General features: G+C 51.6%; 1 protein-coding gene across 3 annotated transcripts in view; it reads left to right on the forward strand.

Moving 5' to 3' along the window:
* Window positions 1-13,153: 13,153 nt before the first annotated feature.
* The window catches only part of MACROD1 (mono-ADP ribosylhydrolase 1), a 140,865-nt gene continuing 137,049 nt past the window's right edge, over window positions 13,154-16,969 (forward strand). For all 3 annotated transcript variants that reach the window (XM_036926725.2, XM_036926716.2, XM_057506957.1), the window contains exon 1: window positions 13,154-13,580. In XM_036926725.2, the coding sequence (XP_036782620.1) occupies window positions 13,301-13,580 (280 nt within the window). In that variant the 5' untranslated portion in view covers window positions 13,154-13,300. The remainder of the gene's footprint in view (window positions 13,581-16,969) is intronic.

Consider the following 16,969-nt stretch of genomic DNA (forward strand, 5'->3'; position numbering starts at 1 on the left):
AACTCTGCTTTGCCTGCGCCTCGGAATTGGGCTCTCTCCGATAAGCCCTGCCCACCCTATACAACTAGGGGGCGGGGAGAATTTATGCGACAGTGATTGGTAGTATGGCCCGTCAATCTTGGCGGCGTTGGCCGCGCCCATTGGTTCTGTTCTTTCTGGAAATTTCCACCTTTCCCATTGGGCTGAGAAACTACATGACAGAACCTCCTTAAGATCGAAAAATTTTCAATTGGGAGGAGAATTGCTGGCACTTTACGCTGATAGGTTTAAATTGCTGCCCTTCAAAGAGCAGTGTGGGATCTTCCGTTGCAGTGGTTTATGGGAGTTCGAGGCTACTGTTGCCCTTCTCTGCTGCGGCCGGGCGGCTGCGGAGCCGGGTGGGATTCTGGGAGCTGTGGGTCCCTTCCCTCCTTACGCTGCTGCGAGTCAGCTGCAAGGAGAGCCCCAGTCCTCCGCCCGGGCACCGGGCTCGGGGGGCCAGTCGGCGGGGGCGACTGCCTGCGTCTGCCTCCGGAGAGCGCCCTGGGCCGGATACCTGTCTCAAGCTCTGAATGTTCGAAAAGGCCGTGTGTCGGTGACGGCGGCCGGGGTTTGGGTAGGACAGACCCAGGGTCTCATGCTGCTGGGGCCAGTACCGCTGAGTCCCGATGGAGACGCACACACACTGATCTGTAGTGCAGGGTTTGGTAATCCAGGGTCATGGGAGAATTCACATTCACATGCAGGCAGTGGAGCAGCACTTCGCGAAAGGGAGCTGCCTCCATTATTCGGAGGTACATAGGTGAAGAAAGCAAAGATGTGAATGAGGTGTTTGACTACGTACTGGCGGCTGCAGCGGCGGCCGGGGAGGGCCTTAAGTTGCAGCCCTCATGCGAGAGGGAGGGCAAGCAACCCGGAGCGGGGAAGAGAAATGCTGGGTTTTTTTCTCCTGACCGGTGTGTGGGTCACGGAACAAAGGAGCCGCAACTGGAGTCTGGAGAAGGCTTGGGGGAGGGTTTTGGACGCTTCTCTGTGCTTGTTTTTCCGCCTTTCTGGGTAATACCATCCCTTTCCAGGGATTTACGTATTCGCCCAATGCCAATAGCTTGCCTTCACAGCCTCCTTTTCCATCTCTGCTCTGGACCCTACAACCAGAGTCAACTGCAGAGCCACATGCTTCGTAGCCTCTCCCCTGCTTAAAACTCGGGAGGCTTTAGATTGGGGCTCAGGGCGTCTAATTTGGCAGGCCTGCCTTTCCCACATTATGTTTTCCCTGGCCTCTACCTTCAGTACCAAACTCCAGCCACACTGACATCTCTTCTTGAACTTGGCAGGCTCCTTCACTCTGGTGCTGCCTACATGCTCTTTCCTCTGCTGGTATCCCCCTTCCACCACCTCTGCCAGGTTAACCTTTCATCTTTCAGACTAAGATGAGCAGTCAGAGGTCCTTGACAACCTGCCTTCAACAAGTTAACATGTATCTACCTGTTTGTTACTTGTTTTCACAGACCTGTGGGCCATACATGTGTCCAAATTAAACCGGCAACTTTGGTACCCACGCCACGTTTTGTAAGGTCCACAAGGGCCTTGTGTCTGGTTTCCTTTAACTTCGTGTCCCAGGCACACTGCACAGCAGTACACTGCACATAGCAGGTATTCCTTAGTCCACCAAATATTGGGTGTTCTGTTAGGTGTCAGGTGTAATTGGCACCGGGGAAAATGCAGTGAGCAAAACGGACAAAAATCAGTTTTTTGAGGCCCATTCTAGTGAGCAAGACAAACTAGAAAGAGTTTAGTGTATCTGCTTAAGTGCAGTGGAGAAAAATACAGCAGGGGAAGGGTTAAAGAAGTGTTGGGTGAGCAGGATGGTGTTGCATTTTCAATAAGCTAGCCAGGGCAGACCTCAGTGAAAAGCTAGGATTTGAGGAAAGATGTGAGGGAGTGAGATTCGTGGAAATTGTGGGGAAGGACCTTGCACTCAGAGGGAACAGCAAGTGCAAAGGCCCTGGATGGCAGGGGCAGGAAAGAAGAAGGAGAGATGGGTGGAAAGGAAGCAGGTTCTGCAGGGTGGGTGGCCATTGTGTTCACTTTGGAATATGAGCAGGTTTTGAGCAGAAGAGTGACATAATCAGACTTAGTTTTATCAGGATCCCTCTGGCTGCTGTGTAGATGAAGAGGACCAGGGTGAAATCAGGGAGACGTGTCAGGAGGCTGTGGCAGTATTCAGGGGGACTGGGATGGGTGAGAAAAGTTGGGTTCCAGTTGTGTTTTGGAGGAATTGACAGGATTTGTTGATCCGCTGAACATGGAGCATGAGGGAAAGAGGTGACCCCAAGGCATGTGGCTTCTTATTCATCTGCTAAATTAAATCTGTCAACAAGACCTTTCATTTCTTCTTGACTGTCTCCAGACCACCACACTCCTGCCGGTCTCACTGCTGCCCCCAGACCAGGTCTTCCCCCATCTCCATGGCCTTTTGAGGCCTTGCATCATCTCTCACAGCCTCTGGGCTGCTTGGCCATTCTTCTGTGTGACCTGTTCTCATCTCTTAACATGTCATTTTTATAGTCCTGTGTGTGGCACAATGTGGGTGCAGAGGCTCAACGCGGAACAAGGCAGCTCACAGGTAAATCTCTTCTAGTGGGAGAGACAGATGATACTTAAACTCATCAGCTTTGTGACTTCAAGCAACCTGCCTGACCTCTCTGTGCTTCAGTTGCTTCCATTTTAAAATGTGGATGAAATGTTTCGACATCAGAATAGTTGGTGAGGATTAAGTTATTTTATATTTGTAAAGCATGTAGAAAAGTGCCTGACTACAGGATAAGCACTATATGCATTTGTTAAATAAAAATAAGTACACAAATGAAGATAACACTAAAGAGTAGTGAGTGCTATAAAAAAGCAAAAGGTAAGGGATAGAAAGTAAATAGGAAGGCAGGAGGACATAGAAGTGGGTGGCTAGGGAAGGCCTCTTAGACTTGGAGTGATGAGAAGCCAGCTGGGGACAGGGTTCTAAGCAGGGCAACAGAAGGTGCAAAGGCTCTGCGGCTGAAACAAGTTTGGAATTTTCAAGAAACCCAAAGGTAGCTTCTCTATGTTCTAGTGTCCTTGTCTGGAAATGGGGATAATGAAGTTCCAATGACCTCTCAAAGTTCCTATGAAGATTAAACAACCCATACTCAAGTCTTATCAGATCTAAACTTACAAAAATTTGAGAGCTGTCTTTGAGAAAAGGAAAACACAAATTAAGATATGTGGTATGGAGCTTTAGAAGGGATTGTAAGGGGGGACTCTAAGCATATTCAGTGTCATGGTAAAGCCACTTCTGAACATTCAGGAATGTTAACTCATAATTTCCACCAACATGGGCTTCTCCAAATCTCTCAGTGAACTCCGAGCCTGCCCCCGAAGTGGGGAAGGGAGGTAGCAATGCAGGCTGGCCAATGTCCCCATCCCCAGGTCCCTGGAACACAAGAAGAAGCACTACCACAGAAGATGTCCTGGCCCGTGCTTTGCGTGACAGTTCCAGAGTGATTCATGCTGCTATTTTGGTGCCACTGCTGTCAAGGGTGGGGAGCAAAATGGCTGTATTTGGAGCCCACAGATCCCTCAGTGAATGAGAGGCTGTAATCAATGTGCATGATCAAATTCTGTGCAGAGCAAACCTCCAATTATAAAATTTTCCCAATATCAGAAAAAATGAAACAGCCAGAGCTCAGGAAGCTTAGCATGGGAGTGAGAAGTGGGTTTAGCGGAGGGCTGCAGCTCAGAATTCTGGGGTCAGAGGTGAAATTTTGTTTTTCTAAGAACTTTCCACTATCGGAGTGGGGATTTAAGTCAACTGGACTTCCCTTCTCCAGGTGAGATGAAAGTAGCATCCTGGGTTCCGAGAAATTCCAGAAAGAATATTTTCATTCCCATTAAACTGAATGATTCTAACTTCCAGCTGTCTGGCTGAGATAAGATATGAATCCTGATGAGCGGGGAAAGTGTGGGGTAAAGTGCCACAGAATTCTGTTCAATTCAGTGAACACGTACAGAGGGCCTGGCACTGTGCCAGAGGCTTAAAGGAATGAAAGGGTGGTAATTGTTATCTGATAATTACTCATCAGAGAGCCCTGGAGCCCAGCCTGGGGCTTCGCCTTCCACACTCCTTCCTGGGGTGATCTCAGTCGGTCTTGGGCTCTAAATACGAACACGATGACTCCCCCGTCTCTATGGCTCAGCTCCCGCTTCCAAGTTCCAGACTTGTCTACCCAGCATCCACCTTGATGTGTCCACTTGGCTGGCTAATGGACTTCCCAGTGTGTTCAAATCAGACCTCCTGATACTCTGCATCCCCCGTTTTCTCCCTTGGCTTCTCATCAGTGGCTCCCTATTCTTGGACTGGTTCAGGCTGGAAACCTTGAAGGTGTACTTGGCTCCTGTCTTTCACAACACACAGTCCATCAGCAAATCCTGTCGGCTGGACACAGACCCTCTGCAACTCTCTCACCATCTCCCAGCTCCGGCTGCAAAGGCAGGGGAGTGTTGGCTCCCGAGTTGGTAGGTGGCCGGAGTCAGAAGAGATAAATTTGTATGACATCTTGTGAGGAGATACCCTCCCTGGGCTCCCAGGCCATACCTTATGAGAGGTGTGGGGTCCGGCTGGGGGATGGGAGGAGATGCCATTTATTCAGGGAACAGCAGAGGTGAGGACGTGACCACAGCCCTGATAGTAAATTAGAGCTCTTCCCTCCCACACTCCCTTGATTTGGGATCACCTGGTTGAGAATCCCAATTGTATGGGGTAAAACTCTTGACAGCTGGGTAGGACGGGGACATGGCATCAGAATGAGTTGATCCCAAGGCACTGATTCTCGACCAGGGTGATTTGGGGCCCAGGGGACATTTGGCGATGCCTGGGGACATTTTTGGTTGTTACAACTTGGGGTGAGTGCACTATAGAGGCCAGGGATGCTGCTGAGCACCCTGCAGAGCATGGCACAGACCCCACAATGATTTGGCTCCAAATGTAAATAGGACTGAGGTAGTAAGGGGATGCCACGTATTTCTTGCATACCTGAGCTTGGCCGACGTGTGAAAGGGAAGCTGGCTCCATGACAAGCAGGTTTAAATTGACCACAGCACATGTGACACCCAGTACGAAGAGAAGGGTGTCAGGAGATGTGGGAGAGGAGAGATGGTGCAAATTCATTGACACCGCTCCCGCTGAAGGTTGGGGTGGGGTGTCTGTGTCCCTTCCCCTTGAGTTTGGTGGGCTCAGGGACTACTTTGACCAGTGAAATATAGTGGAAGTGTCACCGTGCCAGTTCCCGAACCTTTCACAACTGGCAGCTTCCACTTCCCAGCTTCTGGGACACTCACTCTTGGGAGCCCCATGCTGCTGCGTAAGAAGCCTGACTGCCCCCAAGGCTACCATGGTGCCCGGAACCCCAAGCCAGCCACATGGAGAGCCCAGCTGCTCAGCCATCTTAGGTCCCCCAGCCCAGCCGAGCAGCCTGCTGGACGACACTGCGGCTCCAGTCAAGGCCCCACGGAGCGGGAGAATCGCCCTGCAGAGCCCTGACCGAATTCCTGACCCACAAAATCCTTAGATATACCTAAGTGGCTGCTGTCACTCAGGACTTGTCCTGCACTTTCCGCCTTTCTGCTGATGGTAGGAATCCTGGGGGTGCAGAGCTGTGCTTGTTGACCCACCCCTCCGACTCTGCCCCAGCTGCTTGGCCAAGTGTCTCTAATGTTCCTGTCTCCTTAGCTGCCAAGAGGCACCCTTTAAAATCCAGCTCTTCCTCAACCTCGATCAACACCCTCCAGAGATGCCCCGTGAGTGGAATCAAAAGCCAGTGGGGCACGAGGTCCTGCCCCCCTCTGCCTCTCACCTTTCCCTCTGCTTCCACATGCGTCAGGCACTCTGGCCTTTTTCTGCTCTTTGCATTCATTCTCTGGCAGCTCTTAGCGCTGCTTGATAGCGTGCTTACTGTGCATCTCCCACGTTAGATGCTGCTTCCACGAGGCAGGGCCCATGCTTGCTGACTGCCGTGTGAGGTCAGGGCCCGGGACACTGTCCATGCATGGAAGTTTGGTGAATGACTGGGTGGAACCCATCCTCATTCCACTCCCCTGTGGGCCTCTTGGCCTTTCCCGGGAAGCCTCTCCGGCCTTCTTCCCTGGGACTGCCTCACTCTGCATCCTGCTTACCCTTCTCTGGGCCAAGTGGTTGGGTTCCCTCAGATCCAAATGTCCCGACCCCACTATCTCCTTTCCATTATCTGTTTCTTAAGAAATACTAAGTGTTGGAGGGTGTCTTTGTGGGGGGAAGGGTCTGTTGGTGGGAAGACGTAGCAAAATCTATTTAAAATATAAAAAGCAATTTCACTCTTAGTAGTTTATCCCACAGGTAAGCCCACCTTGGTGGTACAAGGATGTATATCACCACCTGATAGAGACGGTGAAGCGAACGGCAATCAAGTACCACGCATCTGTGGAGGGTGCTGGAAAACATGCTGCCGCCTCCATGGGATGGAGTGCTCATGGCATGAAGGAGAAGGCTCAGGCAGCTGCGGCCGTCGAAACATGCCCATCATGTACTGCGGAACGAAGAGGGTTGTGGGGTGGTATGCTTGGCCAAATCCTATTTTTGTGAAGACAAATTCTGTGTGTATATCCTCACATATGATTATAAATGCTTAGAAAAGGTCTAGAAGGATGCAGAGCTGACTGCCGCAGTTGCTACCTCCGTGGACAGGGAATGGGGAGAGGTGTTACATTGGTTGGTTGGAGCTGCCAGAACTAAATCCCACAGACTCAGTGCTCTAAACAACAGGAAGTTATTTTCTCACAGTTCTGGAAGTTCAAGAGCAAGGGGTGGGCAGATTGGGTTTCCTGTAAGACCCCTCCCCTTGGCTCACAGGTGGCCGCTTTCTCTCTGTCCTTGCGTAGTCTTTCCTCTGTGCAAGCGCATCCCTGGTGTCTCCTCATGCCTCACTTTCCTCTTCTTATAAGGACACCAATCACCAGGATTAGAGCCCACTCTAATGACCTCATTTTAACCCATCCACCTCTCTAAAGGCCCTGTTTCCAAATACAGTCCCATTCTGAGGTGCTAGGGCTTCAGGCTTCAACTTGGGAATTTTGCAGGACATGATTCAGCCCATAACAGGGGCTTTGATTTTTTGTTGTTTAAATTCGTTAACAATAAGTTTTACTATTCCAGGTTTTACTACATCAAGTCAAATGTCCCCTGAGCATCCAACCTCTTTCCCAGGCCTTCGCTGAAGCCAGAGAAGGGTAGCTAACATCCTCCCCAGCCTTGCCCCTGGAGTAGCCAGTATGGTCTTCTCCAGATCGCTGGCCTGGTCCTCAGACCCACTCCAAGAGGAATCAGATGGAGGGGTGGCCTTGGCTGTCCAGGCGTGTGATTTATAGTTAACAGCTCTGGACATTCACTGCCTTGTAATTCAGACTTCCCATTCACACCTGTCAATATAATGACTGTACAATATTGGCCAATGAAACAGATAGTAAAATGGAACACAGGCAGGTGATAAAGTGTGAAGAGAGTATTACAACCTAGATGGAGGGAGGTACACAGTGTAGATGTTAGGGGCCCTGAGAGGTGTGGGGCTCATATACTTGTATAAAGCAGTAAAAAGAAGAAAGGTGACAAGGTAAAATGGGGTAGGCCTGAGTCCCAAAAGACTCTCAGGAAACAATGATGTGTTGGGCTTTGAAATTAAGCCCCTGGGAAGACAAGTGGGCTTGGGCGAGGGGATCCCTTTAAATCTGAAAGAATTCTCCTGGGTCCTGCTCTGCTCTTAAATATCAAACCTATAGCAGGACACCTTCACTGTACTGTGGTCCCCAGTCCGACTGCACCTTCAGCACTGCTGGGATGGTGAAGCTGCCGCTCTAGGTGGCTTTGGAACCCTGAAAGGTGTGGAAGCTGGCAAAGCCAGGCCAGAATCTTAGTACCAGTTTGGGAATAAGTCTTATAATGATCATGCTAATATCTGAGCATTTATCTAAGGTTTTGAAACACTTAAGTCATTCTACTCTATTTGATTTGTGATTTTAATCAGGGAGGTATGAGTGCTAGGCTGCCTACAAAGAGGCTGTAATAACACCTCCCATCCTGTATGCCAGCCCTTTGCAATGGGATTTGGCTCTCCCATTAGGAGGTGGAGTCTATTTCTTCATTCCCTTGAATGGGGGCTGACGTGGTGACCTGCACTGACCAAGGGAATGGGGTGGAAGTCAGCCTCTGCTGTCACTCTCTTGCAGCAGGTCCTTGAGAGCAGCAGACCATGAAGGCAGCCCATATAGCTCATTGGAGGATGTGAGGTGTCTTGCCTGAGGGGGATTGCTCATGGGCAAGTTCATTCTGGATTTGGTGAGACTGAATAACAACAGTGGAATTCTGGAGGTTACAGGCAGAGCGCTGGGCTGGGCTCTTTATATAATAACACTGACGAATGGCTCATTGCCAACAGGTGTGGAAGCAGTGGCCTAGCAGTGAGCCAAGTACATCATCAAGTAGATTAGGGTCAGGTGAGGATCCTGGCCATGGGAACTTCCATTTTCCCTACATGAGGCCACATGGAGTAGAACCGAGGGGACTCAGTGACAGCCAGCACCAACTGCCAATCACTGTGAGCAAGGCCATCCTGGGCCCAGCCCCAGTTAGGTTGTCAGGTGACTGCAGCCACACAAGTGTCCCAGGAGTGACCAGTGGATGAACCTTCCAGTTTATCCCAGCCTAAACTACTGACTCACAGCTCTGGTTATTTTAAGTCAGTAAATTTCGGGTAGTTTATTACAACAGCAATAGATAGCCAAGACAGTATAAAAGAATCTAAGTTCATAAACAGTGCTTGAATATTTAAGAGAACTGATTCCTCCTATTTATAAGTTTAAATCTATTACATCTATATAAGAGTCGCTTAACTGATTAGAAAGAAAGATGCTTGTTAGACATGTACATCTCTTCTGTTGAGAGTTTAGGGTGTTTGAGAGGACCAGCAATTTCAACTCTGTAAAGTATAGTTTAAAATCTATTAGAGAATTTAATTACCTAAGTTTGTAATTGGAATTCATTTTAGAATTTAATCTGTTGAACCTATGAGTTAATTAAATATTCATCCAAGAAAAAGTAATTGTTCTTATTTTTATACAAAGATTAGATTTATAAATAGAAAACCAGATTTGCAAGTTGCACTTGGATATTTAGGAAAAGCTTTTAAAAAATGTATTACTTTAATAAATATAGTATTAGTGTAAACACAAGTAGCAGTAGGTATCTTTTCTCTGTATGAAAGCCCCTCTCCGACATTAAAAATCCTCAGGTGACAACATCAGGTGCTGCAGCCCCACCAGAAGTTCTGGCATCCCACAGACTTCCATGCCTTTGCTTCCATGTACCCCTCTGCCTGGAATTCCTCAACCCACATACATACCTTTGGCACATGTAATTTTTACCTGTTTTAAAATGTCCAGCTGAAACACCATGGGGAGGTCCTTCTTAACCCAGTCAGAATCCTGGGGTGGTGGTGGCGGTGGCGGTGTGTGTGTGTGTGTGTCTCCCAGGCCTCTCATACCATCTGGGGGAGGGATGTAAGTTGGGGCTGTGTGTGTGTGTGTGTGTGTGTGTGTGTGTGTGTGTGTGTCCGTCCCAGGCCTCTCATACCATCTGGGGGAGGGATGTAAGTTGGGGCCGTGTGTGTGTGTGTGTGTGTGTGTCTCCCAGGCCTCTCATACCATCTGGGGGAGGGATGTAAGTTGGGGCCGTGTGTGTGTGTGTGTGTGTGTGTGTGTCTCTCTCTCCCAGGCCTCTCATACCATCTGGGGGAAGGATGTAAGTTGGGGCCTTCTGTGTGTGTGTGTGTGTGTGTCTCCCAGGCCTCTCATACCATCTGGGGGAGGGATGTAAGTTGGGGCCGTGTGTGTGTGTGTGTGTGTGTGTGTGCCTCTCTCTCCCAGGCCTCTCATACCATCTGGGGGAGGGATGTAAGTTGGGGCCTTCTCTGTGTGTGTGTGTGTGTGTGTGTGTCTCCCAGGCCTCTCATACCATCTGGGGGAGGGATGTAAGTTGGGGCCTTCTGTGTGTGTGTGTGTGTGTGTGTGTCTCCCAGGCCTCTCATACCATCTGGGGGAGGGATGTAAGTTGGGGCCTTCTGTGTGTGTGTGTGTGTGTGTGTGTGTGTGTGTGTGTGTGTGTGTCTCCCAGGCCTCTCATACCATCTGGGGGAGGGATGTAAGTTGGGCCCTTGTGTGTGTGTGTGTGTGTGTCTCTCCCAGGCCTCTCATACCATCTGGAGGAGGGATGTAAGTTGGGGCCTTCTGTGTGTGTGTGTGTGTGTGTCTCTCTCTCTCTCCCAGGCCTCTCATACCATCTGGGGGAGGGATGTAAGTTGGGGCCGTGTGTGTGTGTGTGTGTGTGTGTGTGTGTGTGTGTGTGTCTCCCAGGCCTCTCATACCATCTGGGGGAGGGATGTAAGTTGGGGCCGTGTGTGTGTGTGTGTGTGTGTGTGTCTCCCAGGCCTCTCATACCATCTGGGGGAGGGATGTAAGTTGGGGCCTTCTCTATCCTGGCTGCCGTGCGAGAACAGGGCTGAATCTCAGCAAAAAGAAACAGAAGGAACCGATGTGGATACTGCTTCAATGGCCTGCTGAAGGACACGTAAAGCTCAGGCTCTGTGCAGAAGGCAGCCTCCTGACTGAGCACCAAGACTTCCTGTGGGGGAAGGGGGTCCCTGCCTTTCCCTGTATCCTCCTCCCCATACCTTGCTGGGAAGGGTATAATAGGTAGAATGGCTCCCCAGTGATGTCCAATCCTAACCCCCTGGAGTTTGTGAATATGTACATTATGTGGCAAAGAGGAATTCAGGTGGCAGAAGGAATTCAGGTTGCTACTCTGTAGACTTTGAATTGGGAGATTGTTATGGATTATCCAGGTGGGCTGAATGTAATTATATGGGTCCCTGAAAATGGAAGAGGGAGGCAGAAGAGAGGCTGGGGGAGGGCACTCTAAAACATGGTCAGAGAGATGCTGCATCACCGGCTTTCAAGATGGAGGAGCGGCACCACAAGCCAAGGACTGCGGTCGCCTCGGGAAGCTGGAAAAGGCAAGAGAGAGCTGCTAGAAGGAATGCAATCTTGGTGACACCTTTATTTTAGCCCAGTGAGAACCACAATAGACTTATATCCTACAGAGCTTTAATAAATTTGTGTTAAGCCCTTAATCTGCAGTAATTTGTTACAGCAGCAATAGAAAACTAATACATAGGCTCACCCACATGCTTCGTTCCCTGAATCAGTGACATCTACATGATTGCTTTCCAGAATGCTGATGGGAACCAAACAATCTAGACCCAGGTCTGGGCTCCAGTGGCCCTCACAGGCCATGTTGACCTCAGGCCAGTCCAGGCTGCCCACCTGTGCCATGGGGCAGAGATGCCTTACCTGGCTGCTGTTGGGAGCCCATGAGTTAACTGGGTAGAGCAAATGGATGCAGAGAGCTTAGCTCAGCGCCAGCTGGTACCTAGTGCCCTGTAAATGATTACCTGCTGGTTGCCGTTGACAAGGCCCTTCTTGCACCGCTGAGTTACTGGGTGAGTTGCAAATGGTGAGATGACCTTGGTCCTAGGCGCCTGACTACTGCATCCTGAACTCCTCTTGCTGACCATTTTGGGAAACCATCCTGGAATGTTGGGGAGCCTGGGCCCATCCCTCCTGGCTCCTGATCTCCTCTCTCTTTGCCCTCACTCTCAGTCAGATCACTGCCCTCCTCCTTCCCATCAGGTCTGTGTAATCCTCTCTCGGGCATCAAGGTGGTGCCAGCTGCACCTGCACCATCCTCCCTGCAGCCCTGGCCTGGGTTATTGCAACGATCAGCACCAGAGACCCCTGTAACACAGGGGCAGGACTGCAATCAGCCAGACCCATGCCCAGTCTTATCCCTAATTTGCAGCTCAAGAGGTGAGCAGCAAGGGGTCAATGTACCCAATGGCGACAAACCTGGTACTGGAAGTTTCTCTGAAACCTTCGCTCCTCTGCCTTGACAATGGGTTTCAGCCCCGGGCAAGTCACTATGTATTCAATGTGACCAAAGAAATGACAGTAGAACATTCTTGGGGTGAAAGGTTATACCCAACTTTATTTCCACGGTGGCGGGTCAATCACTAAAATCCCGTTCACTCAGAGCGAGTCTGCATGCAGCCAGCCGTTCTCTGCCTCTGGGCCTCTGTCCTCGGCGCTGCCACCACTCCAGGCTCTGCTCTGCTCTCCTGCAGCCTTGCAGCTGTGCCACCGTGTCACCCAGAGCACTGGGCAGAGGTCTTTATATACAGTCGGTGACGACATATTGCCCACATCTGTGCAGTGAGCTAGCCAACCAGGGCCAGATGAGAATCCTGGCCACAGGGACTTTCATTTTATCCACACCATTATATTTATTAAATAATATCGATGTAGAAAGACATAAAAGTATTAATATTAAAATTCATCATCATAGTCTTTGTAAAAACTCAGGGAAATATAAAGAAAAAAATTCACCTTATTTCTTCCACCGGGAACGCTACTTTGGAACTCAATAGTTTTTGCCTTCCAATTTCACCACTTCCACCCTTGCCTTCCCGGCTGCTCTGGATTCGGTTCCAGCCGCGCCCCCGCCCGCGCCCAGTGGCTAAACGGCCTGGGGAAAGTCGCCGAAGTGGACGTACCCGCTTCTTCAAGAGGCGCCACTTGGCACCTCCCCATGGCCGGCCGGGACCCGCGGCTCCAGAGACTAGGGGCGGGAAGGGGCAGGCGCCCAGGTGACCCGCGGAGAGACAAGGCGAGGCTCCTGGCAGCACAGCGCTCCGCCCCGCGGGGGCCGCGCTCGGCTCTGCCAGTTGGGTTTCGAGAGCCGGAGCCCAAGGGTCAGAGGGGGGCCGGGCCGCTTGCAGGGCATCCTGCACCGGGCCGGGACGCTCGGCGGACCAGGAAGTTGGCGGTGGCCGAGCCTTCCCCGGGCGGATGGGCCTGGCGGCCACGCTAGCCTCGGAGAGGGAGGGGGCTCGGGAGCGGGCGGAGCCTCCGGCGAGGCGTGCACGTGTGTGTACGAGTACGGGGCCGCCGGCGGCCCGGACTACAAGTTCCAGGGTGCCCCGCGGCGCGCCTTTCTCTGGCTGCGAGTTCCGCCGGCTCGGAGCAGGTTGCCGCTGGCTGGTACGCGCCGCCGTGTCCAGGAGTAAATAAGAGACTCTTCCAGCACCGTAAATAGAGTCCCAGTGGGCGGGGAGACGCTCGGCGCCGCCCGCTCAAGTCTCCGCGGAGCCAAATGTCCGGCCGTCTGGCACAGCTGCGTGCGGCGGGGCAGCTGCTCGGCGCCGGGCGCCCCTGGTCCGGCCCTCCGACGGGTGCGGCTCGGACCCGCAGCAGTGCGTGCGGACCCTCGGCGTCCCTGGGCGCTTATGCTCCCCGCGCGCGGACCCCAGCAAGAGTTGAGGCTTGGGGGGCGGCAGCGGTGGGGCCGAGAGCCAGGGTGCGCACCTGGGCCCCCCTGGCCATGGCGGCGAAGGTGGACCTGAGCACCTCCACCGACTGGAAGGAGGCAAAATGTAAGTGTGAGCAGAAGAGGGCCGGAAAGCAAGGGCTGCCCCACGTGGGCCTTCCCCGGCGGGAGAGCACCCCACCCGCAGACCTGGGAAAGTTAAGGCTCCAAATGCCCGGGTGTGGACCCCCGCCCCTTCACAGCCACGCCCCCTAGCCCAGCCCCACAAACCCCTTCACCCAGACCACGCTCAGGTCCCCTGCCAGTGGCCACTGGAATGGGTCTCCCCAGAAATCATGGTTGTGCGGGAGGGAAACTGAGGCCTAGCACTAAGTGGATTTACTCACGGTGGCTGAGAGTTTGTGGCAGAGCTTGACATCAGGCTCCTGAACTTATGATGCTTTGCATAGTGTGGTTTCTCAAGCGGTGGCATCTTAGGCAGAGTGGCAGAGAATGGGCTGAGGGGACAGAACTGGGCCTGGTGCCTCACCTGGTGGGATCATATGGCTCCAGAGAGTGGCCTTCCTGGGTGGGCCAGTCCTACCTCACCCACCCCTCCCCCGAGGGCCTGCCTCTCTGGGCACATGGTCTGGTGCCCTTTTGCCCTCACCCCTGGTCACTTTGTGAGCAGTCTCTGCCCTCTTCGTGGCGTTCACAGGGCAGAGGCACTGGGGGGCATTGTGTCTATAAAAACAGTGTCCTCTCCCTGCCAAGAATCAAAGCTCTTCCTCTTGCTCTGGACAGATATGAGTCCCAGGGCTGGACTCTGGGCTCTGCACAGAGCAGGAGAGAGAGGAGACTCAGCCCACAGAGCCCTGAATAGCTCTGGCTGCCTACCCAGCTGCCCTTGCCCTTCAGCCTGCTCCTGTGCTCTTTTAGCCGTTCCAGCTGGCTGCCCTTTGGAAGCACAGGGAGGCTGCTCATTGGCTGCGCCTGCGTGGTGGTGTGGGGAGCAAGTGTGGTTGGGACTAAAGGGAAGGCATCTTCTGGGAATTGGAGGTAGAGTTCAGGACGACTTATTCCTGTCAAGAATCATCTCGCCTTCATGGGGATCTTAAAGTGCTGGCAGAAAGCTCTTGACTTTGCTCCCTGAGCACTGGGCTGTCCGAGTCATGCCCTCTGCCTTGGCCTCAGAACACCAGTCAGGTGGCAGGGGTGGCAGAGACCCCTGAGAGGGGACTTTCCTCACAGGGAGTCCTGACAACAGCAACTCAGAGTGGTGGGAAAGAGAACTAACAGGTAGCATGCCTGGACACCTGTTCCCAGATCTGCTATTTCTAGGACCCAGCTTCCCCCCACCCCCCATTCCTTGGTGCCACTGAAAATTCAGGAAGCCAATGGGCCAGGCATTCCCAGGCTGCTGTGCTGTCTCTGCTTGGAGCTGGGAGTTCCACTGCATCCAGTGCATTTCCATTGAGCACCTTCTATGTGGCAGCACTGTTCTAGTGAGATGGGCAGTGCCCTGCCCTCATGGACCTTTTACTTTAAGTGTAGGAAACAGTGTAGATAAAGTGGTCAAGCTGATGGGATAATGCCAGGTAAAGATCAATGCTGTGAAGAAGCCATGGTGGATGGGGCCACTTGAGCACCAGTGTCCAGTCAGGGGCAGTGTGAGGAGGAGGAGGAGGCCTTGCACCCCAGCACTAGGTGTGAAGCCCCCACAGTGTCAGATAGTAGCTTGTGGTGAAACACATAGAGACCTCCCTGTGTTTTATCTGTTACAGAGTAACAAATTACTCCAAAATTCAGTGGCTTAAAACAGCAAACATTTATCTCAGACTCTGAGGGTCAGGACACTGGAAGTTGCTTAGCCAGGCGGTTCTGGCTAAGGGCTTCTTGGGAGGTTGGCTGGAACTAGTTAGGGGTGGAGTGAGCCATTTCCAGGGGGCACAGTCACATGACATGGCTGTTGGCTAAAGGCTTCAGTTCTTCTCCATTAGGGCTTCTCCAGAGGGATGATTGAGTGGCCTTACAACATGGCTTCTGGTTTCCCTAGAGCACATGATCCAACTGAGGGGGCATGAGGAAACCAAGCTGGAAGCCACAGTGCCTTTTTGGACCTAGTCTTCAAAGTCCCACACCACTCTGCTGCTTGGTTCTAGGGCTTAGAATCACCGAGTCTGGCACACATTGCAGGGAAGGGAACTTAGGCTTCACCTTTGGAAGGGTGGGGGATCAAATAATTTAGGGCATATTTTTAAAACCACAGCCTCAGGTGGACTCTGCCTCTCATTGGGGTCTGAGCTTTGGTCCTTGAAGACCCCCACACCTTTTCTTCGTAGCAGTATTCAGTTTATAATTTGAGCTGAGTTATATTATACAGTCATGTATACATGTATACATGCAGTGACATACAAAAGTCAGTATGCTTTTATATCAATATCCAGCTGTGCACCACTACTCTGATCAATACGTAGCTCATTGCCATGATCCCAGAAGATTCCTTTGAGCCCCTTTCCAGTCAGTATCCCTTACAGCGTCTTGCACTTCATACGAACAGAGGCATACAGTGCAGTTCATCTACGTTATTGGGTATACTAACTGTTTTCTCTTTTAATTGCTGTGTAATATTCCACAGCATGGATGCAAACAACAGTTTGTGTACCAATTCTCCTGTTGGTGGGCATTTGGGTTTCTGGTTTGGGACTGTTGGCAATAAAGCTGCCCTGACTATTCTTGTACATGTCTTTGATGGACATGTGCCCTCCTTTCTGTTGGTGATATATCTACATAGGCCTCTGAATTTCTGACTATGCCTGAGGTGATCCTTTCCTCAAAGACTGGCACACAGTAACCAAACTCACAAAAGACAGATGTATAGGCCAGCAAGCCGATGTGCAGTTCACAGTAGGGAAATAATGGCAATGGGTCTGGAAACTCGTGTCTCTGGGCTGCACCTCCTCTCCCCATAGAAAGGCCATGTGGAAGCCAGATCATAGTCTTAAGTTTGCTCAGCAGCGTGTGTTCTCAATTGGTTGAATGCTTTTGGAAACTGATCCCACTGCTTTGTGTAGGCTAGGCAAGCTTCCTGGACAGGGGTGGGCCTCCGATCCCCTTCCCTGGGCAGTTGCTCAGTATGTCAGTCAGAATGCAGTGCTGAGTGCTTGCTCTGGGCCCCAGGTGCAGGATGCCTCAGCCCACAGCCCAGTGCGTCCTCTGGACAGACGGCCAGATTCCACCTCTCTCTGGCCATTCCCTTATTCCACCTTTAAGCTGACTGCCTACTTCTGTGGACCCATTCTCTCTCTAGGTAAGTAAATACCATCAGGCTGGATCTTCCTGGCTAGAAAAAATTAGACTTTTTGGGAGACTTCTGCAGTATCTGATTTCACTGGCCAGGGGTTAATTCCTGTAATTTCTGGGTGCCTTGTTATACCCTAGTGCCTTTGCATCAGAAAATTGTGGAGATAGTCATGATGTAAAGGCAGTTGGGCATGAGGGGACTTAAGGTTGGGC

Source organism: Manis pentadactyla, chromosome 9 (assembly GCF_030020395.1).
Source record: "Manis pentadactyla isolate mManPen7 chromosome 9, mManPen7.hap1, whole genome shotgun sequence".
NCBI lineage: Eukaryota > Metazoa > Chordata > Mammalia > Pholidota > Manidae > Manis > Manis pentadactyla.